The sequence below is a fragment of the Oncorhynchus clarkii genome, chromosome 32 (genome assembly GCF_045791955.1).
Source record: "Oncorhynchus clarkii lewisi isolate Uvic-CL-2024 chromosome 32, UVic_Ocla_1.0, whole genome shotgun sequence".
Taxonomy (NCBI): domain Eukaryota; kingdom Metazoa; phylum Chordata; class Actinopteri; order Salmoniformes; family Salmonidae; genus Oncorhynchus; species Oncorhynchus clarkii.
In genome coordinates this window covers 28,683,433-28,709,798 of record NC_092178.1, presented here as the reverse complement: position 1 = coordinate 28,709,798, position 26,366 = coordinate 28,683,433, and the positions used below count along the sequence as shown (strand labels likewise).

The 26,366-nt window shown below is 36.1% G+C and overlaps 2 protein-coding genes across 2 annotated transcripts in view; both read right to left on the bottom strand.

The window, feature by feature from the left end:
- Window positions 1-24,452, bottom strand: part of LOC139391928 (mucin-2-like) — a 38,014-nt gene extending 13,562 nt beyond the window's left edge. Inside the window, exons 1-69 of the mRNA XM_071139537.1 lie at window positions 24,438-24,452; window positions 23,961-24,022; window positions 23,707-23,807; window positions 23,432-23,531; window positions 22,669-22,817; window positions 22,346-22,476; window positions 22,192-22,253; window positions 21,938-22,038; window positions 21,675-21,762; window positions 20,913-21,061; window positions 20,590-20,720; window positions 20,436-20,497; window positions 20,182-20,282; window positions 19,919-20,006; window positions 19,157-19,305; window positions 18,834-18,964; window positions 18,680-18,741; window positions 18,426-18,526; window positions 18,163-18,250; window positions 17,401-17,549; window positions 17,078-17,208; window positions 16,924-16,985; window positions 16,670-16,770; window positions 16,407-16,494; window positions 15,645-15,793; window positions 15,322-15,452; window positions 15,168-15,229; window positions 14,914-15,014; window positions 14,645-14,738; window positions 13,882-14,030; window positions 13,559-13,689; window positions 13,405-13,466; window positions 13,151-13,251; window positions 12,882-12,975; window positions 12,119-12,267; window positions 11,796-11,926; window positions 11,642-11,703; window positions 11,388-11,488; window positions 11,113-11,212; window positions 10,350-10,498; window positions 10,027-10,157; window positions 9,873-9,934; window positions 9,687-9,719; window positions 9,348-9,443; window positions 8,586-8,734; window positions 8,263-8,393; window positions 8,109-8,170; window positions 7,855-7,955; window positions 7,592-7,679; window positions 6,830-6,978; window positions 6,507-6,637; window positions 6,353-6,414; window positions 6,099-6,199; window positions 5,830-5,923; window positions 5,067-5,215; window positions 4,744-4,874; window positions 4,590-4,651; window positions 4,336-4,436; window positions 4,067-4,160; window positions 3,304-3,452; window positions 2,981-3,111; window positions 2,827-2,888; window positions 2,573-2,673; window positions 2,304-2,397; window positions 1,541-1,689; window positions 1,218-1,348; window positions 1,064-1,125; window positions 810-910; window positions 541-634 (exon numbers count right to left, since the gene is read on the bottom strand). Of these exons, the coding sequence (XP_070995638.1) occupies window positions 541-634; window positions 810-910; window positions 1,064-1,125; window positions 1,218-1,348; window positions 1,541-1,689; window positions 2,304-2,397; window positions 2,573-2,673; window positions 2,827-2,888; window positions 2,981-3,111; window positions 3,304-3,452; window positions 4,067-4,160; window positions 4,336-4,436; window positions 4,590-4,651; window positions 4,744-4,874; window positions 5,067-5,215; window positions 5,830-5,923; window positions 6,099-6,199; window positions 6,353-6,414; window positions 6,507-6,637; window positions 6,830-6,978; window positions 7,592-7,679; window positions 7,855-7,955; window positions 8,109-8,170; window positions 8,263-8,393; window positions 8,586-8,734; window positions 9,348-9,443; window positions 9,687-9,719; window positions 9,873-9,934; window positions 10,027-10,157; window positions 10,350-10,498; window positions 11,113-11,212; window positions 11,388-11,488; window positions 11,642-11,703; window positions 11,796-11,926; window positions 12,119-12,267; window positions 12,882-12,975; window positions 13,151-13,251; window positions 13,405-13,466; window positions 13,559-13,689; window positions 13,882-14,030; window positions 14,645-14,738; window positions 14,914-15,014; window positions 15,168-15,229; window positions 15,322-15,452; window positions 15,645-15,793; window positions 16,407-16,494; window positions 16,670-16,770; window positions 16,924-16,985; window positions 17,078-17,208; window positions 17,401-17,549; window positions 18,163-18,250; window positions 18,426-18,526; window positions 18,680-18,741; window positions 18,834-18,964; window positions 19,157-19,305; window positions 19,919-20,006; window positions 20,182-20,282; window positions 20,436-20,497; window positions 20,590-20,720; window positions 20,913-21,061; window positions 21,675-21,762; window positions 21,938-22,038; window positions 22,192-22,253; window positions 22,346-22,476; window positions 22,669-22,817; window positions 23,432-23,531; window positions 23,707-23,807; window positions 23,961-24,022; window positions 24,438-24,452 (7,169 nt within the window). The remainder of the gene's footprint in view (window positions 1-540; window positions 635-809; window positions 911-1,063; window positions 1,126-1,217; window positions 1,349-1,540; window positions 1,690-2,303; window positions 2,398-2,572; window positions 2,674-2,826; window positions 2,889-2,980; window positions 3,112-3,303; window positions 3,453-4,066; window positions 4,161-4,335; window positions 4,437-4,589; window positions 4,652-4,743; window positions 4,875-5,066; window positions 5,216-5,829; window positions 5,924-6,098; window positions 6,200-6,352; window positions 6,415-6,506; window positions 6,638-6,829; window positions 6,979-7,591; window positions 7,680-7,854; window positions 7,956-8,108; window positions 8,171-8,262; window positions 8,394-8,585; window positions 8,735-9,347; window positions 9,444-9,686; window positions 9,720-9,872; window positions 9,935-10,026; window positions 10,158-10,349; window positions 10,499-11,112; window positions 11,213-11,387; window positions 11,489-11,641; window positions 11,704-11,795; window positions 11,927-12,118; window positions 12,268-12,881; window positions 12,976-13,150; window positions 13,252-13,404; window positions 13,467-13,558; window positions 13,690-13,881; window positions 14,031-14,644; window positions 14,739-14,913; window positions 15,015-15,167; window positions 15,230-15,321; window positions 15,453-15,644; window positions 15,794-16,406; window positions 16,495-16,669; window positions 16,771-16,923; window positions 16,986-17,077; window positions 17,209-17,400; window positions 17,550-18,162; window positions 18,251-18,425; window positions 18,527-18,679; window positions 18,742-18,833; window positions 18,965-19,156; window positions 19,306-19,918; window positions 20,007-20,181; window positions 20,283-20,435; window positions 20,498-20,589; window positions 20,721-20,912; window positions 21,062-21,674; window positions 21,763-21,937; window positions 22,039-22,191; window positions 22,254-22,345; window positions 22,477-22,668; window positions 22,818-23,431; window positions 23,532-23,706; window positions 23,808-23,960; window positions 24,023-24,437) is intronic.
- A 1,003-nt stretch (window positions 24,453-25,455) lies between these two features.
- The window catches only part of LOC139391927 (serine-rich adhesin for platelets-like), a 45,362-nt gene continuing 44,451 nt past the window's right edge, over window positions 25,456-26,366 (bottom strand). The window contains exons 25-26 of the mRNA XM_071139536.1: window positions 25,601-26,307; window positions 25,456-25,508 (exon numbers count right to left, since the gene is read on the bottom strand). Coding sequence (XP_070995637.1) covers window positions 25,456-25,508; window positions 25,601-26,307 — 760 coding nt within the window. The remainder of the gene's footprint in view (window positions 25,509-25,600; window positions 26,308-26,366) is intronic.

Below are 26,366 nucleotides of genomic sequence, written 5' to 3'. Positions count from 1 at the left end.
GTAATCATGGTTGTAAAATAAGTTACAGGATTGGTAATCACTGCAGTAGTAATGGTAGTGACTGGTTATAATTGGAAAAAGAAAGTTGATGGAAAGATTGATTGATGGATAGGATAGGATAGGAAAGGATAGCCTGAACATATGAAAGTTGGTTCGGTCTCTCTAGCTTGAACGGTTCAAGAGTTAATATTATTTTTGGTGGGTTATTATATGCTAATTTATACTCATTTAAATTGTTTTAGTTTAGAACGTTTAGAAAATGTTAAAATAATTAGAAAAAGTATGTAAGAAATCTAGTGGTCTTGCCTTCAGCAAGCACATTAATTATAATGGATTGGATTTATATTAAGCCTTTTGACCGATTGATGCACTCAAAGAGCTTTTCTAAAGAAAGGTTGACATTTTGGATGCTTTTAATTAAAACATCAGTAGTTAACGACACAAGCATGGATATACATGGTTCATTGTTGCAAAGGTTCCTTGTTTGACAAAGTGTTCATTGAATTGTATGAAAACATTATAATAAATGATCTTGCTTACCTAGTTGTTGATGTCACTGAAGTCAAAAGGGTAGGAAGTGGTGTGGTGTTGGTAGTTGTTGTTGTTGTTGGGGCAACAGTGGGGGTCAGGAGACCTAGAATAGAAATGGAAATACATTTTAGAGGGATTATAAACTTGTAATATGTCATATAACATTGATATATAAGTGTTTTCGAGATTGAGTATTATACACGTTACATGGTGTTTGATAACTCACTGTCATAAATAAACATAGAAATGACAACCGTATGGTAACAAAAGCAGCATACCTGAGACTTTTAAGACTTCCTGTAGAAAACCACTAGGGTGGTTGACATCTTCCTCTTTGTATACATACGTCACGTTTGCCGTGATTTCAGTGCCATCATCACTGTGGATGTAAAAATGGGTTTTGTGTGAGAGTTAAACATGTTCCTTTCATCCTGTTTAGCTGCACAAGCAGCAGCTAAATGAAATTTGCAGAAATTCTAAAGAGTGCAGTTGAGAAAGACGGGTTGGTTCAAGGTTATGACGTTGTACTTACATGAAGTTGGCGTTGGGAAATTGAAACTGTTTGCCGTCTGGTTCACTGAGAACCTTATGGAGCTAAAAGGGGACAAAACATCAAGTTGTCAATTACTATCATGACCTGAACATGACCATGGATGTATCTTATGTGTAGAAGTACAGTATCTTACTAGTCTGTTAATTGAATCCTGTATCTGGGTTTCGGTCTCATTGGTGAGTGTGAGTCTATTACTTAGAGACTCCTGCGTTACATTGGTTATTTTGAAACCAAGGTCGATGGCAAATGAAGTATCTGTAAGTTCTGTGAGCACACAAAAAAATGGTCACTATAGCAACAGATCAAATGAACTGCTACAATTTAGGAGTTTCAACAACATTAAAAAACATTCAAAAAGTATTTAGATAGCAGGAGCAGTTGAATGTTTACTTATTAAGAGATTATTTTATAGAGTGGAAAAAAATGTCTTCATGAAGCCTAATTTGTTGAACTCACTGATATAAGTTGCATTCTGGAAGGTGGTTTGAGTGGTCGTGAATTGAGGAGACAATTGCTTCTTGACGGCACCAAGGACATCATCCTCAGTGGGGACTGGTGTTTTGACCTTGAATATCAGTTTAACAAAAACTCCCACTGTGCCGAATCTAAGAGAAAATAATAATACATGGAAAATTACATTTCCTAAAGAAAATGTGTGTACTTGCTAGCTTGTCTTAAAGTAATCATGGTTGTAAAATAAGTTACAGGATTGGTAATCACTGCAGTAGTAATGGTAGTGACTGGTTATAATTGGAAAAAGAAAGTCGATGGAAAGATTGATTGATGGATAGGATAGGATAGGAAAGGATAGCCTGAACATATGAAAGTTGGTTCGGTCTCTCTAGCTTGAACGGTTCAAGAGTTAATATTATTTTTGGTGGGTTATTATATGCTAATTTATACTCATTTAAATTGTTTTAGTTTAGAACGTTTAGAAAATGTTAAAATAATTAGAAAAAGTATGTAAGAAATCTAGTGGTCTTGCCTTCAGCAAGCACATTAATTATAATGGATTGGATTTATATTAAGCCTTTTGACCGATTGATGCACTCAAAGAGCTTTTCTAAAGAAAGGTTGACATTTTGGATGCTTTTAATTAAAACATCAGTAGTTAACGACACAAGCATGGATATACATGGTTCATTGTTGCAAAGGTTCCTTGTTTGACAAAGTGTTCATTGAATTGTATGAAAACATTATAATAAATGATCTTGCTTACCTAGTTGTTGATGTCACTGAAGTCAAAAGGGTAGGAAGTGGTGTGGTGTTGGTAGTTGTTGTTGTTGTTGGGGCAACAGTGGTGGTCAGGAGACCTAGAATAGAAATGGAAATACATTTTAGAGGGATTATAAACTTGTAATATGTCATATAACATTGATATATAAGTGTTTTCGAGATTGAGTATTATACACGTTACATGGTGTTTGATAACTCACTGTCATAAATAAACATAGAAATGACAACCGTATGGTAACAAAAGCAGCATACCTGAGACTTTTAAGACTTCCTGTAGAAAACCACTAGGGTGGTTGACATCTTCCTCTTTGTATACATACGTCACGTTTGCCGTGATTTCAGTGCCATCATCACTGTGGACGTAAAAATGGGTTTTGTGTGAGAGTTAAACATGTTCCTTTCATCCTGTTTAGCTGCACAAGCAGCAGCTAAATGAAATTTGCAGAAATTCTAAAGAGTGCAGTTGAGAAAGACGGGTTGGTTCAAGGTTATGACGTTGTACTTACATGAAGTTGGCGTTGGGAAATTGAAACTGTTTGCCGTCTGGTTCACTGAGAACCTTATGGAGCTAAAAGGGGACAAAACATCAAGTTGTCAATTACTATCATGACCTGAACATGACCATGGATGTATCTTATGTGTAGAAGTACAGTATCTTACTAGTCTGTTAATTGAATCCTGTATCTGGGTTTCGGTCTCATTGGTGAGTGTGAGTCTATTACTTAGAGACTCCTGCGTTACATTGGTTATTTTGAAACCAAGGTCGATGGCAAATGAAGTATCTGTAAGTTCTGTGAGCACACAAAAAAATGGTCACTATAGCAACAGATCAAATGAACTGCTACAATTTAGGAGTTTCAACAACATTAAAAAACATTCAAAAAGTATTTAGATAGCAGGAGCAGTTGAATGTTTACTTATTAAGAGATTATTTTATAGAGTGGAAAAAAATGTCTTCATGAAGCCTAATTTGTTGAACTCACTGATATAAGTTGCATTCTGGAAGGTGGTTTGAGTGGTCGTGAATTGAGGAGACAATTGCTTCTTGACGGCACCAAGGACATCATCCTCAGTGGGGACTGGTGTTTTGACCTTGAATATCAGTTTAACAAAAACTCCCACTGTGCCGAATCTAAGAGAAAATAATAATACATGGAAAATTACATTTCCTAAAGAAAATGTGTGTACTTGCTAGCTTGTCTTAAAGTAATCATGGTTGTAAAATAAGTTACAGGATTGGTAATCACTGCAGTAGTAATGGTAGTGACTGGTTATAATTGGAAAAAGAAAGTCGATGGAAAGATTGATTGATGGATAGGATAGGATAGGAAAGGATAGCCTGAACATATGAAAGTTGGTTCGGTCTCTCTAGCTTGAACGGTTCAAGAGTTAATATTATTTTTGGTGGGTTATTATATGCTAATTTATACTCATTTAAATTGTTTTAGTTTAGAACGTTTAGAAAATGTTAAAATAATTAGAAAAAGTATGTAAGAAATCTAGTGGTCTTGCCTTCAGCAAGCACATTAATTATAATGGATTGGATTTATATTAAGCCTTTTGACCGATTGATGCACTCAAAGAGCTTTTCTAAAGAAAGGTTGACATTTTGGATGCTTTTAATTAAAACATCAGTAGTTAACGACACAAGCATGGATATACATGGTTCATTGTTGCAAAGGTTCCTTGTTTGACAAAGTGTTCATTGAATTGTATGAAAACATTATAATAAATGATCTTGCTTACCTAGTTGTTGATGTCACTGAAGTCAAAAGGGTAGGAAGTGGTGTGGTGTTGGTAGTTGTTGTTGTTGTTGGGGCAACAGTGGGGGTCAGGAGACCTAGAATAGAAATGGAAATACATTTTAGAGGGATTATAAACTTGTAATATGTCATATAACATTGATATATAAGTGTTTTCGAGATTGAGTATTATACACGTTACATGGTGTTTGATAACTCACTGTCATAAATAAACATAGAAATGACAACCGTATGGTAACAAAAGCAGCATACCTGAGACTTTTAAGACTTCCTGTAGAAAACCACTAGGGTGGTTGACATCTTCATCTTTGTATACATACGTCACGTTTGCCGTGATTTCAGTGCCATCATCACTGTGGACGTAAAAATGGGTTTTGTGTGAGAGTTAAACATGTTCCTTTCATCCTGTTTAGCTGCACAAGCAGCAGCTAAATGAAATCTGCAGAAATTCTAAAGAGTGCAGTTGAGAAAGACGGGTTGGTTCAAGGTTATGACGTTGTACTTACATGAAGTTGGCGTTGGGAAATTGAAACTGTTTGCCGTCTGGTTCACTGAGAACCTTATGGAGCTAAAAGGGGACAAAACATCAAGTTGTCAATTACTATCATGACCTGAACATGACCATGGATGTATCTTATGTGTAGAAGTACAGTATCTTACTAGTCTGTTAATTGAATCCTGTATCTGGGTTTCGGTCTCATTGGTGAGTGTGAGTCTATTACTTAGAGACTCCTGCGTTACATTGGTTATTTTGAAACCAAGGTCGATGGCAAATGAAGTATCTGTAAGTTCTGTGAGCACACAAAAAAATGGTCACTATAGCAACAGGTCAAATGAACTGCTACAATTTAGGAGTTTCAACAACATTAAAAAACATTCAAAACGTATTTAGATAGCAGGAGCAGTTGAATGTTTACTTATTAAGAGATTATTTTATAGAGTGGAAAAAAATGTCTTCATGAAGCCTAATTTGTTGAACTCACTGATATAAGTTGCATTCTGGAAGGTGGTTTGAGTGGTCGTGAATTGAGGAGACAATTGCTTCTTGACGGCACCAAGGACATCATCCTCAGTGGGGACTGGTGTTTTGACCTTGAATATCAGTTTAACAAAAACTCCCACTGTGCCGAATCTAAGAGAAAATAATAATACATGGAAAATTACATTTCCTAAAGAAAATGTGTGTACTTGCTAGCTTGTCTTAAAGTAATCATGGTTGTAAAATAAGTTACAGGATTGGTAATCACTGCAGTAGTAATGGTAGTGACTGGTTATAATTGGAAAAAGAAAGTCGATGGAAAGATTGATTGATGGATAGGATAGGATAGGAAAGGATAGCCTGAACATATGAAAGTTGGTTCGGTCTCTCTAGCTTGAACGGTTCAAGAGTTAATATTATTTTTGGTGGGTTATTATATGCTAATGTATACTCATTTAAATTGTTTTAGTTTAGAACGTTTAGAAAATGTTAAAATAATTAGAAAAAGTATGTAAGAAATCTAGTGGTCTTGCCTTCAGCAAGCACATTAATTATAATGGATTGGATTTATATTAAGCCTTTTGACCGATTGATGCACTCAAAGAGCTTTTCTAAAGAAAGGTTGACATTTTGGATGCTTTTAATTAAAACATCAGTAGTTAACGACACAAGCATGGATATACATGGTTCATTGTTGCAAAGGTTCCTTGTTTGACAAAGTGTTCATTGAATTGTATGAAAACATTATAATAAATGATCTTGCTTACCTAGTTGTTGATGTCACTGAAGTCAAAAGGGTAGGAAGTGGTGTGGTGTTGGTAGTTGTTGTTGTTGTTGGGGCAACAGTGGTGGTCAGGAGACCTAGAATAGAAATGGAAATACATTTTAGAGGGATTATAATCTTGTAATATGTCATATAACATTGATATATAAATGTTTTCGAGATTGAGTATTATACACGTTACATGGTGTTTGATAACTCACTGTCATAAATAAACATAGAAATGACAACCGTATGGTAACAAAAGCAGCATACCTGAGACTTTTAAGACTTCCTGTAGAAAACCACTAGGGTGGTTGACATCTTCCTCTTTGTATACATACGTCACGTTTGCCGTGATTTCAGTGCCATCATCACTGTGGACGTAAAAATGGGTTTTGTGTGAGAGTTAAACATGTTCCTTTCATCCTGTTTAGCTGCACAAGCAGCAGCTAAATGAAATTTGCAGAAATTCTAAAGAGTGCAGTTGAGAAAGACGGGTTGGTTCAAGGTTATGACGTTGTACTTACATGAAGTTGGCGTTGGGAAATTGAAACTGTTTGCCGTCTGGTTCACTGAGAACCTTATGGAGCTAAAAGGGGACAAAACATCAAGTTGTCAATTACTATCATGACCTCAACATGACCGTGGATGTATCTTATGTGTAGAAGTACAGTATCTTACTAGTCTGTTAATTGAATCCTGTATCTGGGTTTCGGTCTCATTGGTGAGTGTGAGTCTATTACTTAGAAACTCCTGCGTTACATTGGTTATTTTGAAACCAAGGTCGATGGCAAATGAAGTATCTGTAAGTTCTGTGAGCACACAAAAAAATGGTCACTATAGCAACAGATCAAATGAACTGCTACAATTTAGGAGTTTCAACAACATTAAAAAACATTCAAAAAGTATTTAGATAGCAGGAGCAGTTGAATGTTTACTTATTAAGAGATTATTTTATAGAGTGGAAAAAAATGTCTTCATGAAGCCTAATTTGTTGAACTCACTGATATAAGTTGCATTCTGGAAGGTGGTTTGAGTGGTCAAGAATTGAGGAGACAATTGCTTCTTGACGGCACCAAGGACATCATCCTCAGTGGGGACTGGTGTTTTGACCTTGAATATCAGTTTAACAAAAACTCCCACTGTGCCGAATCTAAGAGAAAATAATAATACATGGAAAATGACATTTCCTAAAGAAAATGTGTGTACTTGCTAGCTTGTCTTAAAGTAATCATGGTTGTAAAATAAGTTACAGGATTGGTAATCACTGCAGTAGTAATGGTAGTGACTGGTAATAATTGGAAAAAGAAAGTCGATGGAAAGATTGATTGATGGATAGGATAGGATAGGAAAGGATAGCCTGAACATATGAAAGTTGGTTCGGTCTCTCTAGCTTGAACGGTTCAAGAGTTAATATTATTTTTGGTGGATTATTATATGCTAATTTATACTCATTTAAATTTTTTTGTTTACAACGTTTAGAAAATGTTAAAATAATTAGAAAAAGTATGTAAGAAATCTAGTGGTCTTGCCTTCAGCAAGCACATTAATTATAATGGATTGGATTTATATTAAGCCTTTTGACCGATTGATGCACTCAAAGAGCTTTTCTAAAGAAAGGTTGACATTTTGGATGCTTTTAATTAAAACATCAGTAGTTAACGACACAAGCATGGATATACATGGTTCATTGTTGCAAAGGTTCCTTGTTTGACAAAGTGTTAATTGAATTGTATGAAAACATTATAATAAATGATCTTGCTTACCTAGTTGTTGATGTCACTGAAGTCAAAAGGGTAGGAAGTGGTGTGGTGTTGGTAGTTGTTGTTGGGGCAACAGTGGTGGTCAGGAGACCTAGAATAGAAATGGAAATACATTTTAGAGGGATTATAAACTTGTAATATGTCATATAACATTGATATATAAGTGTTTTCGAGATTGAGTATTATACACGTTACATGGTGTTTGATAACTCACTGTCATAAATAAACATAGAAATGACAACCGTATGGTAACAAAAGCAGCATACCTGAGACTTTTAAGACTTCCTGTAGAAAACCACTAGGGTGGTTGACATCTTCCTCTTTGTATACATACGTCACGTTTGCCGTGATTTCAGTGCCATCATCACTGTGGACGTAAAAATGGGTTTTGTGTGAGAGTTAAACATGTTCCTTTCATCCTGTTTAGCTGCACAAGCAGCAGCTAAATGAAATTTGCAGAAATTCTAAAGAGTGCAGTTGAGAAAGACGGGTTGGTTCAAGGTTATGACGTTGTACTTACATGAAGTTGGCGTTGGGAAATTGAAACTGTTTGCCGTCTGGTTCACTGAGAACCTTATGGAGCTAAAAGGGGACAAAACATCAAGTTGTCAATTACTATCATGACCTCAACATGACCGTGGATGTATCTTATGTGTAGAAGTACAGTATCTTACTAGTCTGTTAATTGAATCCTGTATCTGGGTTTCGGTCTCATTGGTGAGTGTGAGTCTATTACTTAGAAACTCCTGCGTTACATTGGTTATTTTGAAACCAAGGTCGATGGCAAATGAAGTATCTGTAAGTTCTGTGAGCACACAAAAAAATGGTCACTATAGCAACAGATCAAATGAACTGCTACAATTTAGGAGTTTCAACAACATTAAAAAACATTCAAAAAGTATTTAGATAGCAGGAGCAGGTGAATGTTTACTTATTAAGAGATTATTTTATAGAGTGGAAAAAAATGTCTTCATGAAGCCTAATTTGTTGAACTCACTGATATAAGTTGCATTCTGGAAGGTGGTTTGAGTGGTCGTGAATTGAGGAGACAATTGCTTCTTGACGGCACCAAGGACATCATCCTCAGTGGGGACTGGTGTTTTGACCTTGAATATCAGTTTAACAAAAACTCCCACTGTGCCGAATCTAAGAGAAAATAATAATACATGGAAAATTACATTTCCTAAAGAAAATGTGTGTACTTGCTAGCTTGTCTTAAAGTAATCATGGTTGTAAAATAAGTTACAGGATTGGTAATCACTGCAGTAGTAATGGTAGTGACTGGTTATAATTGGAAAAAGAAAGTCGATGGAAAGATTGATTGATGGATAGGATAGGATAGGAAAGGATAGCCTGAACATATGAAAGTTGGTTCGGTCTCTTAGCTTGAACGGTTCAAGAGTTAATATTATTTTTGGTGGGTTATTATATGCTAATTTATACTCATTTAAATTGTTTTAGTTTAGAACGTTTAGAAAATGTTAAAATAATTAGAAAAAGTATGTAAGAAATCTAGTGGTCTTGCCTTCAGCAAGCACATTAATTATAATGGATTGGATTTATATTAAGCCTTTTGACCGATTGATGCACTCAAAGAGCTTTTCTAAAGAAAGGTTGACATTTTGGATGCTTTTAATTAAAACATCAGTAGTTAACGACACAAGCATGGATATACATGGTTCATTGTTGCAAAGGTTCCTTGTTTGACAAAGTGTTCATTGAATTGTATGAAAACATTATAATAAATGATCTTGCTTACCTAGTTGTTGATGTCACTGAAGTCAAAAGGGTAGGAAGTGGTGTGGTGTTGGTAGTTGTTGTTGTTGTTGGGGGGCAACAGTGGTGGTCAGGAGACCTAGAATAGAAATGGAAATACATTTTAGAGGGATTATAAACTTGTAATATGTCATATAACATTGATATATAAGTGTTTTCGAGATTGAGTATTATACACGTTACATGGTGTTTGATAACTCACTGTCATAAATAAACATAGAAATGACAACCGTATGGTAACAAAAGCAGCATACCTGAGACTTTTAAGACTTCCTGTAGAAAACCACTAGGGTGGTTGACATCTTCCTCTTTGTATACATACGTCACGTTTGCCGTGATTTCAGTGCCATCATCACTGTGGACGTAAAAATGGGTTTTGTGTGAGAGTTAAACATGTTCCTTTCATCCTGTTTAGCTGCACAAGCAGCAGCTAAATGAAATTTGCAGAAATTCTAAAGAGTGCAGTTGAGAAAGACGGGTTGGTTCAAGGTTATGACGTTGTACTTACATGAAGTTGGCGTTGGGAAATTGAAACTGTTTGCCGTCTGGTTCACTGAGAACCTTATGGAGCTAAAAGGGGACAAAACATCAAGTTGTCAATTACTATCATGACCTGAACATGACCATGGATGTATCTTATGTGTAGAAGTACAGTATCTTACTAGTCTGTTAATTGAATCCTGTATCTGGGTTTCGGTCTCATTGGTGAGTGTGAGTCTATTACTTAGAGACTCCTGCGTTACATTGGTTATTTTGAAACCAAGGTCGATGGCAAATGAAGTATCTGTAAGTTCTGTGAGCACACAAAAAAATGGTCACTATAGCAACAGATCAAATGAACTGCTACAATTTAGGAGTTTCAACAACATTAAAAAACATTCAAAAAGTATTTAGATAGCAGGAGCAGTTGAATGTTTACTTATTAAGAGATTATTTTATAGAGTGGAAAAAAATGTCTTCATGAAGCCTAATTTGTTGAACTCACTGATATAAGTTGCATTCTGGAAGGTGGTTTGAGTGGTCGTGAATTGAGGAGACAATTGCTTCTTGACGGCACCAAGGACATCATCCTCAGTGGGGACTGGTGTTTTGACCTTGAATATCAGTTTAACAAAAACTCCCACTGTGCCGAATCTAAGAGAAAATAATAATACATGGAAAATTACATTTCCTAAAGAAAATGTGTGTACTTGCTAGCTTGTCTTAAAGTAATCATGGTTGTAAAATAAGTTACAGGATTGGTAATCACTGCAGTAGTAATGGTAGTGACTGGTTATAATTGGAAAAAGAAAGTCGATGGAAAGATTGATTGATGGATAGGATAGGATAGGAAAGGATAGCCTGAACATATGAAAGTTGGTTCGGTCTCTCTAGCTTGAACGGTTCAAGAGTTAATATTATTTTTGGTGGGTTATTATATGCTAATTTATACTCATTTAAATTGTTTTAGTTTAGAACGTTTAGAAAATGTTAAAATAATTAGAAAAAGTATGTAAGAAATCTAGTGGTCTTGCCTTCAGCAAGCACATTAATTATAATGGATTGGATTTATATTAAGCCTTTTGACCGATTGATGCACTCAAAGAGCTTTTCTAAAGAAAGGTTGACATTTTGGATGCTTTTAATTAAAACATCAGTAGTTAACGACACAAGCATGGATATACATGGTTCATTGTTGCAAAGGTTCCTTGTTTGACAAAGTGTTCATTGAATTGTATGAAAACATTATAATAAATGATCTTGCTTACCTAGTTGTTGATGTCACTGAAGTCAAAAGGGTAGGAAGTGGTGTGGTGTTGGTAGTTGTTGTTGTTGTTGTTGTTGGGGCAACAGTGGTGGTCAGGAGACCTAGAATAGAAATGGAAATACATTTTAGAGGGATTATAAACTTGTAATATGTCATATAACATTGATATATAAGTGTTTTCGAGATTGAGTATTATACACGTTACATGGTGTTTGATAACTCACTGTCATAAATAAACATAGAAATGACAACCGTATGGTAACAAAAGCAGCATACCTGAGACTTTTAAGACTTCCTGTAGAAAACCACTAGGGTGGTTGACATCTTCCTCTTTGTATACATACGTCACGTTTGCCGTGATTTCAGTGCCATCATCACTGTGGACGTAAAAATGGGTTTTGTGTGAGAGTTAAACATGTTCCTTTCATCCTGTTTAGCTGCACAAGCAGCAGCTAAATGAAATTTGCAGAAATTCTAAAGAGTGCAGTTGAGAAAGACGGGTTGGTTCAAGGTTATGACGTTGTACTTACATGAAGTTGGCGTTGGGAAATTGAAACTGTTTGCCGTCTGGTTCACTGAGAACCTTATGGAGCTAAAAGGGGACAAAACATCAAGTTGTCAATTACTATCATGACCTGAACATGACCATGGATGTATCTTATGTGTAGAAGTACAGTATCTTACTAGTCTGTTAATTGAATCCTGTATCTGGGTTTCGGTCTCATTGGTGAGTGTGAGTCTATTACTTAGAGACTCCTGCGTTACATTGGTTATTTTGAAACCAAGGTCGATGGCAAATGAAGTATCTGTAAGTTCTGTGAGCACACAAAAAAATGGTCACTATAGCAACAGATCAAATGAACTGCTACAATTTAGGAGTTTCAACAACATTAAAAAACATTCAAAAAGTATTTAGATAGCAGGAGCAGTTGAATGTTTACTTATTAAGAGATTATTTTATAGAGTGGAAAAAAATGTCTTCATGAAGCCTAATTTGTTGAACTCACTGATATAAGTTGCATTCTGGAAGGTGGTTTGAGTGGTCGTGAATTGAGGAGACAATTGCTTCTTGACGGCACCAAGGACATCATCCTCAGTGGGGACTGGTGTTTTGACCTTGAATATCAGTTTAACAAAAACTCCCACTGTGCCGAATCTAAGAGAAAATAATAATACATGGAAAATTACATTTCCTAAAGAAAATGTGTGTACTTGCTAGCTTGTCTTAAAGTAATCATGGTTGTAAAATAAGTTACAGGATTGGTAATCACTGCAGTAGTAATGGTAGTGACTGGTTATAATTGGAAAAAGAAAGTCGATGGAAAGATTGATTGATGGATAGGATAGGATAGGAAAGGATAGCCTGAACATATGAAAGTTGGTTCGGTCTCTCTAGCTTGAACGGTTCAAGAGTTAATATTATTTTTGGTGGGTTATTATATGCTAATTTATACTCATTTAAATTGTTTTAGTTTAGAACGTTTAGAAAATGTTAAAATAATTAGAAAAAGTATGTAAGAAATCTAGTGGTCTTGCCTTCAGCAAGCACATTAATTATAATGGATTGGATTTATATTAAGCCTTTTGACCGATTGATGCACTCAAAGAGCTTTTCTAAAGAAAGGTTGACATTTTGGATGCTTTTAATTAAAACATCAGTAGTTAACGACACAAGCATGGATATACATGGTTCATTGTTGCAAAGGTTCCTTGTTTGACAAAGTGTTCATTGAATTGTATGAAAACATTATAATAAATGATCTTGCTTACCTAGTTGTTGATGTCACTGAAGTCAAAAGGGTAGGAAGTGGTGTGGTGTTGGTAGTTGTTGTTGTTGTTGGGGCAACAGTGGTGGTCAGGAGACCTAGAATAGAAATGGAAATACATTTTAGAGGGATTATAAACTTGTAATATGTCATATAACATTGATATATAAGTGTTTTCGAGATTGAGTATTATACACGTTACATGGTGTTTGATAACTCACTGTCATAAATAAACATAGAAATGACAACCGTATGGTAACAAAAGCAGCATACCTGAGACTTTTAAGACTTCCTGTAGAAAACCACTAGGGTGGTTGACATCTTCCTCTTTGTATACATACGTCACGTTTGCCGTGATTTCAGTGCCATCATCACTGTGGACGTAAAAATGGGTTTTGTGTGAGAGTTAAACATGTTCCTTTCATCCTGTTTAGCTGCACAAGCAGCAGCTAAATGAAATTTGCAGAAATTCTAAAGAGTGCAGTTGAGAAAGACGGGTTGGTTCAAGGTTATGACGTTGTACTTACATGAAGTTGGCGTTGGGAAATTGAAACTGTTTGCCGTCTGGTTCACTGAGAACCTTATGGAGCTAAAAGGGGACAAAACATCAAGTTGTCAATTACTATCATGACCTGAACATGACCATGGATGTATCTTATGTGTAGAAGTACAGTATCTTACTAGTCTGTTAATTGAATCCTGTATCTGGGTTTCGGTCTCATTGGTGAGTGTGAGTCTATTACTTAGAGACTCCTGCGTTACATTGGTTATTTTGAAACCAAGGTCGATGGCAAATGAAGTATCTGTAAGTTCTGTGAGCACACAAAAAAATGGTCACTATAGCAACAGGTCAAATGAACTGCTACAATTTAGGAGTTTCAACAACATTAAAAAACATTCAAAACGTATTTAGATAGCAGGAGCAGTTGAATGTTTACTTATTAAGAGATTATTTTATAGAGTGGAAAAAAATGTCTTCATGAAGCCTAATTTGTTGAACTCACTGATATAAGTTGCATTCTGGAAGGTGGTTTGAGTGGTCGTGAATTGAGGAGACAATTGCTTCTTGACGGCACCAAGGACATCATCCTCAGTGGGGACTGGTGTTTTGACCTTGAATATCAGTTTAACAAAAACTCCCACTGTGCCGAATCTAAGAGAAAATAATAATACATGGAAAATTACATTTCCTAAAGAAAATGTGTGTACTTGCTAGCTTGTCTTAAAGTAATCATGGTTGTAAAATAAGTTACAGGATTGGTAATCACTGCAGTAGTAATGGTAGTGACTGGTTATAATTGGAAAAAGAAAGTCGATGGAAAGATTGATTGATGGATAGGATAGGATAGGAAAGGATAGCCTGAACATATGAAAGTTGGTTCGGTCTCTCTAGCTTGAACGGTTCAAGAGTTAATATTATTTTTGGTGGGTTATTATATGCTAATTTATACTCATTTAAATTGTTTTAGTTTAGAACGTTTAGAAAATGTTAAAATAATTAGAAAAATTATGTAAGAAATCTAGTGGTCTTGCCTTCAGCAAGCACATTAATTATAATGGATTGGATTTATATTAAGCCTTTTGACCGATTGATGCACTCAAAGAGCTTTTCTAAAGAAAGGTTGACATTTTGGATGCTTTTAATTAAAACATCAGTAGTTAACGACACAAGCATGGATATACATGGTTCATTGTTGCAAAGGTTCCTTGTTTGACAAAGTGTTCATTGAATTGTATGAAAACATTATAATAAATGATCTTGCTTACCTAGTTGTTGATGTCACTGAAGTCAAAAGGGTAGGAAGTGGTGTGGTGTTGGTAGTTGTTGTTGTTGTTGGGGCAACAGTGGTGGTCAGGAGACCTAGAATAGAAATGGAAATACATTTTAGAGGGATTATAATCTTGTAATATGTCATATAACATTGATATATAAATGTTTTCGAGATTGAGTATTATACACGTTACATGGTGTTTGATAACTCACTGTCATAAATAAACATAGAAATGACAACCGTATGGTAACAAAAGCAGCATACCTGAGACTTTTAAGACTTCCTGTAGAAAACCACTAGGGTGGTTGACATCTTCCTCTTTGTATACATACGTCACGTTTGCCGTGATTTCAGTGCCATCATCACTGTGGACGTAAAAATGGGTTTTGTGTGAGAGTTAAACATGTTCCTTTCATCCTGTTTAGCTGCACAAGCAGCAGCTAAATGAAATTTGCAGAAATTCTAAAGAGTGCAGTTGAGAAAGACGGGTTGGTTCAAGGTTATGACGTTGTACTTACATGAAGTTGGCGTTGGGAAATTGAAACTGTTTGCCGTCTGGTTCACTGAGAACCTTATGGAGCTAAAAGGGGACAAAACATCAAGTTGTCAATTACTATCATGACCTCAACATGACCGTGGATGTATCTTATGTGTAGAAGTACAGTATCTTACTAGTCTGTTAATTGAATCCTGTATCTGGGTTTCGGTCTCATTGGTGAGTGTGAGTCTATTACTTAGAAACTCCTGCGTTACATTGGTTATTTTGAAACCAAGGTCGATGGCAAATGAAGTATCTGTAAGTTCTGTGAGCACACAAAAAAATGGTCACTATAGCAACAGATCAAATGAACTGCTACAATTTAGGAGTTTCAACAACATTAAAAAACATTCAAAAAGTATTTAGATAGCAGGAGCAGTTGAATGTTTACTTATTAAGAGATTATTTTATAGAGTGGAAAAAAATGTCTTCATGAAGCCTAATTTGTTGAACTCACTGATATAAGTTGCATTCTGGAAGGTGGTTTGAGTGGTCAAGAATTGAGGAGACAATTGCTTCTTGACGGCACCAAGGACATCATCCTCAGTGGGGACTGGTGTTTTGACCTTGAATATCAGTTTAACAAAAACTCCCACTGTGCCGAATCTAAGAGAAAATAATAATACATGGAAAATGACATTTCCTAAAGAAAATGTGTGTACTTGCTAGCTTGTCTTAAAGTAATCATGGTTGTAAAATAAGTTACAGGATTGGTAATCACTGCAGTAGTAATGGTAGTGACTGGTAATAATTGGAAAAAGAAAGTCGATGGAAAGATTGATTGATGGATAGGATAGGATAGGAAAGGATAGCCTGAACATATGAAAGTTGGTTCGGTCTCTCTAGCTTGAACGGTTCAAGAGTTAATATTATTTTTGGTGGATTATTATATGCTAATTTATACTCATTTAAATTTTTTTGTTTAGAACGTTTAGAAAATGTTAAAATAATTAGAAAAAGTATGTAAGAAATCTAGTGGTCTTGCCTTCAGCAAGCACATTAATTATAATGGATTGGATTTATATTAAGCCTTTTGACCGATTGATGCACTCAAAGAGCTTTTCTAAAGAAAGGTTGACATTTTGGATGCTTTTAATTAAAACATCAGTAGTTAACGACACAAGCATGGATATACATGGTTCATTGTTGCAAAGGTTCCTTGTTTGACAAAGTGTTAATTGAATTGTATGAAAACATTATAATAAATGATCTTGCTTACCTAGTTGTTGATGTCACTGAAGTCAAAAGGGTAGGAAGTGGTGTGGTGTTGGTAGTTGTTGTTGGGGCAACAGTGGTGGTCAGGAGACCTAGAATAGAAATGGAAATACATTTTAGAGGGATTATAAACTTGTAATATGTCATATAACATTGATATATAAGTGTTTTCGAGATTGAGTATTATACACGTTACATGGTGTTTGATAACTCACTGTCATAAATAAACATAGAAATGACAACCGTATGGTAACAAAAGCAGCATACCTGAGACTTTTAAGACTTCCTGTAGAAAACCACTAGGGTGGTTGACATCTTCCTCTTTGTATACATACGTCACGTTTGCCGTGATTTCAGTGCCATCATCACTGTGGACGTAAAAATGGGTTTTGTGTGAGAGTTAAACATGTTCCTTTCATCCTGTTTAGCTGCACAAGCAGCAGCTAAATGAAATTTGCAGAAATTCTAAAGAGTGCAGTTGAGAAAGACGGGTTGGTTCAAGGTTATGACGTTGTACTTACATGAAGTTGGCGTTGGGAAATTGAAACTGTTTGCCGTCTGGTTCACTGAGAACCTTATGGAGCTAAAAGGGGACAAAACATCAAGTTGTCAATTACTATCATGACCTCAACATGACCGTGGATGTATCTTATGTGTAGAAGTACAGTATCTTACTAGTCTGTTAATTGAATCCTGTATCTGGGTTTCGGTCTCATTGGTGAGTGTGAGTCTATTACTTAGAAACTCCTGCGTTACATTGGTTATTTTGAAACCAAGGTCGATGGCAAATGAAGTATCTGTAAGTTCTGTGAGCACACAAAAAAATGGTCACTATAGCAACAGATCAAATGAACTGCTACAATTTAGGAGTTTCAACAACATTAAAAAACATTCAAAAAGTATTTAGATAGCAGGAGCAGGTGAATGTTTACTTATTAAGAGATTATTTTATAGAGTGGAAAAAAATGTCTTCATGAAGCCTAATTTGTTGAACTCACTGATATAAGTTGCATTCTGGAAGGTGGTTTGAGTGGTCGTGAATTGAGGAGACAATTGCTTCTTGACGGCACCAAGGACATCATCCTCAGTGGGGACTGGTGTTTTGACCTTGAATATCAGTTTAACAAAAACTCCCACTGTGCCGAATCTAAGAGAAAATAATAATACATGGAAAATGACATTTCCTAAAGAAAATGTGTGTACTTGCTAGCTTGTCTTAAAGTAATCATGGTTGTAAAATAAGTTACAGGATTGGTAATCACTGCAGTAGTAATGGTAGTGACTGGTAATAATTGGAAAAAGAAAGTCGATGGAAAGATTGATTGATGGATAGGATAGGATAGGAAAGGATAGCCTGAACATATGAAAGTTGGTTCGGTCTCTCTAGCTTGAACGGTTCAAGAGTTAATATTATTTTTGGTGGATTATTATATGCTAATTTATACTCATTTAAAAAAATTTGTTTAGAACGTTTAGAAAATGTTAAAATAATTAGAAAAAGTATGTAAGAAATCTAGTGGTCTTGCCTTCAGCAAGCACATTAATTATAATGGATTGGATTTATATTAAGCCTTTTGACAGATTGATGCACTCAAAGAGCTTTTCTAAAGAAAGGTTGACATTTTGGATGCTTTTAATTAAAACATCAGTAGTTAACGACACAAGCATGGATATACATGGTTCATTGTTGCAAAGGTTCCTTGTTTGACAAAGTGTTAATTGAATTGTATGAAAACATTATAATAAATGATCTTGCTTACCTAGTTGTTGATGTCACTGAAGTCAAAAGGGTAGGAAGTGGTGTGGTGTTGGTAGTTGTTGTTGGGGCAACAGTGGTGGTCAGGAGACCTAGAATAGAAATGGAAATACATTTTAGAGGGATTATAAACTTGTAATATGTCATATAACATTGATATATAAGTGTTTTCGAGATTGAGTATTATACACGTTATATGGTGTTTGATAACTCACTGTCATAAATAAACATAGAAATGACAACCGTATGGTAACAAAAGCAGCATACCTGAGACTTTTAAGACTTCCTGTAGAAAACCACTAGGGTGGTTGACATCTTCCTCTTTGTATACATACGTCACGTTTGCCGTGATTTCAGTGCCATCATCACTGTGGACGTAAATATGGGTTTTGTGTGAGAGTTAAACATGTTCCTTTCATCCTGTTTAGCTGCACAAGCAGAAGCTAAATGAAATCTGCAGAAATTCTAAAGAGTGCAGTTGAGAAAGACGGTTTGGTTCAAGGTTATGACGTTGTACTTACATGAAGTTGGCGTTGGGAAATTGAAACTGTTTGCCGTCTGGTTCACTGAGAACCTTATGGAGCTAAAAGGGGACAAAACATCAAGTTGTCAATTACTATCATGACCTGAACATGACCATGGATGTATCTTATGTGTAGAAGTACAGTATCTTACTAGTCTGTTAATTGAATCCTGTATCTGGGTTTCGGTCTCATTGGTGAGTGTGAGTCTATTACTTAGAGACTCCTGCGTTACATTGGTTATTTTGAAACCAAGGTCGATGGCAAATGAAGTATCTGTAAGTTCTGTGAGCACACAAAAAAATGGTCACTATAGCAACAGATCAAATGAACTGCTACAATTTAGGAGTTTCAACAACATTAAAAAACATTCAAAAAGTATTTAGATAGCAGGAGCAGGTGAATGTTTACTTATTAAGAGATTATTTTATAGAGTGGAAAAAAATGTCTTCATGAAGCCTAATTTGTTGAACTCACTGATATAAGTTGCATTCTGGAAGGTGGTTTGAGTGGTCGTGAATTGAGGAGACAATTGCTTCTTGACGGCACCAAGGACATCATCCTCAGTGGGGACTGGTGTTTTGACCTTGAATATCAGTTTAACAAAAACTCCCACTGTGCCGAATCTAAGAGAAAATAATAATACATGGAAAATGACATTTCCTAAAGAAAATGTGTGTACTTGCTAGCTTGTCTTAAAGTAATCATGGTTGTAACATAAGTTACAGGATTGGTAATCACTGCAGTAGTAATGGTAGTGACTGGTAATAATTGGAAAAAGAAAGTCGATGGAAAGATTGATTGATGGATAGGATAGGATAGGAAAGGATAGCCTGAACATATGAAAGTTGGTTCGGTCTCTCTAGCTTGAACGGTTCAAGAGTTAATATTATTTTTGGTGGATTATTATATGCTAATTTATACTCATTTACATTTTTTTGTTTAGAACGTTTAGAAAATGTTAAAATAATTAGAAAAAGTATGTAAGAAATCTAGTGGTCTTGCCTTCAGCAAGCACATTAATTATAATGGATTGGATTTATATTAAGCCTTTTGACCGATTGATGCACTCAAAGAGCTTTTCTAAAGAAAGGTTGACATTTTGGATGCTTTTAATTAAAACATCAGTAGTTAACGACACAAGCATGGATATACATGGTTCATTGTTGCAAAGGTTCCTTGTTTGACAAAGTGTTAATTGAATTGTATGAAAACATTATAATAAATGATCTTGCTTACCTAGTTGTTGATGTCACTGAAGTCAAAAGGGTAGGAAGTGGTGTGGTGTTGGTAGTTGTTGTTGGGGCAACAGTGGTGGTCAGGAGACCTAGAATAGAAATGGAAATACATTTTAGAGGGATTATAAACTTGTAATATGTCATATAACATTGATATATAAGTGTTTTCGAGATTGAGTATTATACACGTTACATGGTGTTTGATAACTCACTGTCATAAATAAACATAGAAATGACAACCGTATGGTAACAAAAGCAGCATACCTGAGACTTTTAAGACTTCCTGTAGAAAACCACTAGGGTGGTTGACATCTTCCTCTTTGTATACATACGTCACGTTTGCCGTGATTTCAGTGCCATCATCACTGTGGACGTAAAAATGGGTTTTGTGTGAGAGTTAAACATGTTCCTTTCATCCTGTTTAGCTGCACAAGCAGCAGCTAAATGAAATTTGCAGAAATTCTAAAGAGTGCAGTTGAGAAAGACGGGTTGGTTCAAGGTTATGACGTTGTACTTACATGAAGTTGGCGTTGGGAAATTGAAACTGTTTGCCGTCTGGTTCACTGAGAACCTTATGGAGCTAAAAGGGGACAAAACATCAAGTTGTCAATTACTATCATGACCTCAACATGACCGTGGATGTATCTTATGTGTAGAAGTACAGTATCTTACTAGTCTGTTAATTGAATCCTGTATCTGGGTTTCGGTCTCATTGGTGAGTGTGAGTCTATTACTTAGAAACTCCTGCGTTACATTGGTTATTTTGAAACCAAGGTCGATGGCAAATGAAGTATCTGTAAGTTCTGTGAGCACACAAAAAAATGGTCACTATAGCAACAGATCAAATGAACTGCTACAATTTAGGAGTTTCAACAACATTAAAAAACATTCAAAAAGTATTTAGATAGCAGGAGCAGGTGAATGTTTACTTATTAAGAGATTATTTTATAGAGTGGAAAAAAATGTCTTCATGAAGCCTAATTTGTTGAACTCACTGATATAAGTTGCATTCTGGAAGGTGGTTTGAGTGGTCGTGAATTGAGGAGACAATTGCTTCTTGACGGCACCAAGGACATCATCCTCAGTGGGGACTGGTGTTTTGACCTTGAATATCAGTTTAACAAAAACTCCCACTGTGCCGAATCTAAGAGAAAATAATAATACATGGAAAATGACATTTCCTAAAGAAAATGTGTGTACTTGCTAGCTTGTCTTAAAGTAATCATGGTTGTAAAATAAGTTACAGGATTGGTAATCACTGCAGTAGTAATGGTAGTGACTGGTAATAATTGGAAAAAGAAAGTCGATGGAAAGATTGATTGATGGATAGGATAGGATAGGAAAGGATAGCCTGAACATATGAAAGTTGGTTCGGTCTCTCTAGCTTGAACGGTTCAAGAGTTAATATTATTTTTGGTGGATTATTATATGCTAATTTATACTCATTTAAATTTTTTTGTTTAGAACGTTTAGAAAATGTTAAAATAATTAGAAAAAGTATGTAAGAAATCTAGTGGTCTTGCCTTCAGCAAGCACATTAATTATAATGGATTGGATTTATATTAAGCCTTTTGACCGATTGATGCACTCAAAGAGCTTTTCTAAAGAAAGGTTGACATTTTGGATGCTTTTAATTAAAACATCAGTAGTTAACGACACAAGCATGGATATACATGGTTCATTGTTGCAAAGGTTCCTTGTTTGACAAAGTGTTAATTGAATTCTATGAAAACATTATAATAAATGATCTTGCTTACCTAGTTGTTGATGTCACTGAAGTCAAAAGGGTAGGAAGTGGTGTGGTGTTGGTAGTTGTTGTTGGGGCAACAGTGGTGGTCAGGAGACCTAGAATAGAAATGGAAATACATTTTAGAGGGATTATAAACTTGTAATATGTCATATAACATTGATATATAAGTGTTTTCGAGATTGAGTATTATACACGTTACATGGTGTTTGATAACTCACTGTCATAAATAAACATAGAAATGACAACCGTATGGTAACAAAAGCAGCATACCTGAGACTTTTAAGACTTCCTGTAGAAAACCACTAGGGTGGTTGACATCTTCCTCTTTGTATACATACGTCACGTTTGCCGTGATTTCAGTGCCATCATCACTGTGGACGTAAAAATGGGTTTTGTGTGAGAGTTAAACATGTTCCTTTCATCCTGTTTAGCTGCACAAGCAGCAGCTAAATGAAATTTGCAGAAATTCTAAAGAGTGCAGTTGAGAAAGACGGGTTGGTTCAAGGTTATGACGTTGTACTTACATGAAGTTGGCGTTGGGAAATTGAAACTGTTTGCCGTCTGGTTCACTGAGAACCTTATGGAGCTAAAAGGGGACAAAACATCAAGTTGTCAATTACTATCATGACCTGAACATGACCATGGATGTATCTTATGTGTAGAAGTACAGTATCTTACTAGTCTGTTAATTGAATCCTGTATCTGGGTTTCGGTCTCATTGGTGAGTGTGAGTCTATTACTTAGAAACTCCTGCGTTACATTGGTTATTTTGAAACCAAGGTCGATGGCAAATGAAGTATCTGTAAGTTCTGTGAGCACACAAAAAAATGGTCACTATAGCAACAGATCAAATGAACTGCTACAATTTAGGAGTTTCAACAACATTAAAAAACATTCAAAAAGTATTTAGATAGCAGGAGCAGTTGAATGTTTACTTATTAAGAGATTATTTTATAGAGTGGAAAAAAATGTCTTCATGAAGCCTAATTTGTTGAACTCACTGATATAAGTTGCATTCTGGAAGGTGGTTTGAGTGGTCTTGAATTGAGGAGACAATTGCTTCTTGACGGCACCAAGGACATCATCCTCAGTGGGGACTGGTGTTTTGACCTTGAATATCAGTTTAACAAAAACTCCCACTGTGCCGAATCTAAGAGAAAATAATAATACATGGAAAATGACATTTCCTAAAGAAAATGTGTGTACTTGCTAGCTTGTCTTAAAGTAATCATGGTTGTAAAATAAGTTACAGGATTGGTAATCACTGCAGTAGTAATGGTAGTGACTGGTTATAATTGGAAAAAGAAAGTCGATGGAAAGATTGATTGATGGATAGGATAGGATAGGAAAGGATAGCCTGAACATATGAAAGTTGGTTCGGTCTCTCTAGCTTGAATGGTTCAAGAGTTAATATTATTTTTGGTGGGTTATTATATGCTAATTTACACTCACTTAAATTGTTTTAGTTTAGAACGTTTAGAAAATGTTAAAATAATTAGAAAAAGTATGTAAGAAATCTAGTGGTCTTGCCTTCAGCAAGCACATTAATTATAATGGATTGCATTTATATTAAGCCTTTTGACCGATTGATGCACTCAAAGAGCTTTTCTAAAGAAAGGTTGACATTTTGGATGCTTTTAATTAAAACATCAGTAGTTAACGACACAAGCATGGATATACATGGTTCATTGTTGCAAAGGTTCCTTGTTTGACAAAGTGTTCATTGAATTGTATGAAAACATTATAATAAATGATCTTGCTTACCTAGTTGTTGATGTCACTGAAGTCAAAAGGGTAGGAAGTGGTGTGGTGTTGGTAGTTGTTGTTGTTGTTGTTGTTGGGGCAACAGTGGTGGTCAGGAGACCTAGAATAGAAATGGAAATACATTTTAGAGGGATTATAAACTTGTAATATGTCATATAACATTGATATATAAGTGTTTTCGAGATTGAGTATTATACACGTTACATGGTGTTTGATAACTCACTGTCATAAATAAACATAGAAATGACAACCGTATGGTAACAAAAGCAGCATACCTGAGACTTTTAAGACTTCCTGTAGAAAACCACTAGGGTGGTTGACATCTTCCTCTTTGTATACATACGTCACGTTTGCTGTGATTTCAGTGCCATCATCACTGTGGATGTAAAAAAGGGTTTTGTGTGAGAGTTAAACATGTTCCTTTCATCCTGTTTAGCTGCACAAGCAGCAGCTAAATGAAATTTGCAGAAATTCTAAAGAGTGCAGTTGAGAAAGACGGGTTGGTTCAAGGTTATGACGTTGTACTTACATGAAGTTGGCGTTGGGAAATTGAAACTGTTTGCCGTCTGGTTCACTGAGAACCTTATGGAGCTAAAAGGGGACAAAACATCAAGTTGTCAATTACTATCATGACCTGAACATGACCATGGATGTATCTTATGTGTAGAAGTACAGTATCTTACTAGTCTGTTAATTGAATCCTGTATCTGGGTTTCGGTCTCATTGGTGAGTGTGAGTCTATTACTTAGAGACTCCTGCGTTACATTGGTTATTTTGAAACCAAGGTCGATGGCAAATGAAGTATCTGTAAGTTCTGTGAGCACACAAAAAAATGGTCACTATAGCAACAGATCAAATGAACTGCTACAATTTAGGAGTTTCAACAACATTAAAAAACATTCAAAAAGTATTTAGATAGCAGGAGCAGTTGAATGTTTACTTATTAAGAGATTATTTTATAGAGTGGAAAAAAATGTCTTCATGAAGCCTAATTTGTTGAACTCACTGATATAAGTTGCATTCTGGAAGGTGGTTTGAGTGGTCGTGAATTGAGGAGACAATTGCTTCTTGACGGCACCAAGGACATCATCCTCAGTGGGGACTGGTGTTTTGACCTTGAATATCAGTTTAACAAAAACTCCCACTGTGCCGAATCTAAGAGAAAATAATAATACATGGAAAATTACATTTCCTAAAGAAAATGTGTGTACTTGCTAGCTTGTCTTAAAGTAATCATGGTTGTAAAATAAGTTACAGGATTGGTAATCACTGCAGTAGTAATGGTAGTGACTGGTTATAATTGGAAAAAGAAAGTCGATGGAAAGATTGATTGATGGATAGGATAGGATAGGAAAGGATAGCCTGAACATATGAAAGTTGGTTCGGTCTCTCTAGCTTGAACGGTTCAAGAGTTAATATTATTTTTGGTGGGTTATTATATGCTAAATAATATTAATATAACGACACAAGCATGGATATACAAGGATATACACAGTATATGTTCTTTGAATTGCATGAAATAATTACACTAAATTATCTTGCATACCTAGTTGTTGATGTCATAGAAGTTGAGATATAAGTTGAAGTTCTGGTTGTCAATGTAGGAAGTACAATTATGTTTGTACTTGTAGGTGATGCAGTTGTAGTCCTTGTTGTAGGATGAAAACTACCAGTTGTAGTGGTGGTTGTAGGACCTGCAGGATTAATTGATATAATAGTGGTCGTAGGACCAACTATTGTTGTCAAAGGATTTACAGTTGTTGTAGAAAGAGCTGTTGTAGTTGTTGTAGAAGGTGCTGCACTGGTTGTCGTGGTAGGTTCTGCATCCTTAGGAGCTGCAGTTGATGTTGTTTTAGAAGATGCTGCAGTCGGTGTGGTCGTAAGAACAGCAGTTGTTGTAGTAGGAGCTGCAGTGGTTGTCGTAGACGCAGCTGCTGTGGTTGACGTAGAAACTACAGTTATTGTAGCAGGAGCTGTAGTTGTGATTGTTGTAGAAATTACAGCAGGTGGAGTGGTCGTGGGAGCTACAGGAACTGCAGGTGTTGTAGATGGTGCTGTTGTTGTAGTAGGAGTTGCACTGGTTGTCGTAACCTGTTCTGGAGTTGTAGTGGTCGAAGGAGCAGCAGTTGTTGTAGTTAGGGCTGCAGTGGCTGTCGTAGGGACAGTTGCTGTGGTTGAAGTAGATGCTAAAGTTTTTGTAGGAACTGCAGTTGTCGTGGGAGCTACAGTTGTAGGTGTTGCTGTTGTGGTTGTCGTAGGCACTGAAGTTGTAGTTGTTGTAGAAGGTGCTGCAGTCGCAGTGGTTGTAAGAATAGCAGTTGTTGTTGCAGGAGCTGCAGTGGTTGTCGTAATATGTTCTGGAGTTGAAGTGGTCGTTGGAGCAGCAGTTGTTGTAGTTAGAGCTGCTGCTGTGGTTGTCGTAGGGGCAGCTGCTGTGGTTGACGTAGAAGCTACAGTTGTTGTAGCAGGAGCTGTAGTTGTGATTGTTGTAGTAAGTACAGCAGGTAGAGTGGTCGTGGGAGCAACAGTTGTAGGAACTGCAGGTGTTGTAGTAGGTGCTGTTGTTGTGGCTGTCGTAGGAGCTGAAGTTGTAGTTGTTGAAGAAGGTGCTGCAGTCACTGTGGTCGTTAGAACAGCAGTTGTTGTAGTTAGGGCTGCAGTGGCTGTCGTAGATGCTAAAGCTGTTGTAGGAGCTGCAGTTGTCGTGGGTGCTACAGTTGTTGTAGGTGCTGCTGTTGTGGTTGTCGTAGGAGCTGAAGTTGTAGTTGTTGTAGTAGGAGCTGCACTGGTTGTCGTAGTAGGTTGTGGAGTTGCAGTGGTCGAAGGAGCAGCAGTTGTTGTAGTGAGGGCTGCAGTGGTTGCCGTAGATGCTAAAGCTGTTTTAGGAGCTGCAGTTGTTGTGGGAGCTACAGTTGTTGTAGGTGCTGTTGTTGTG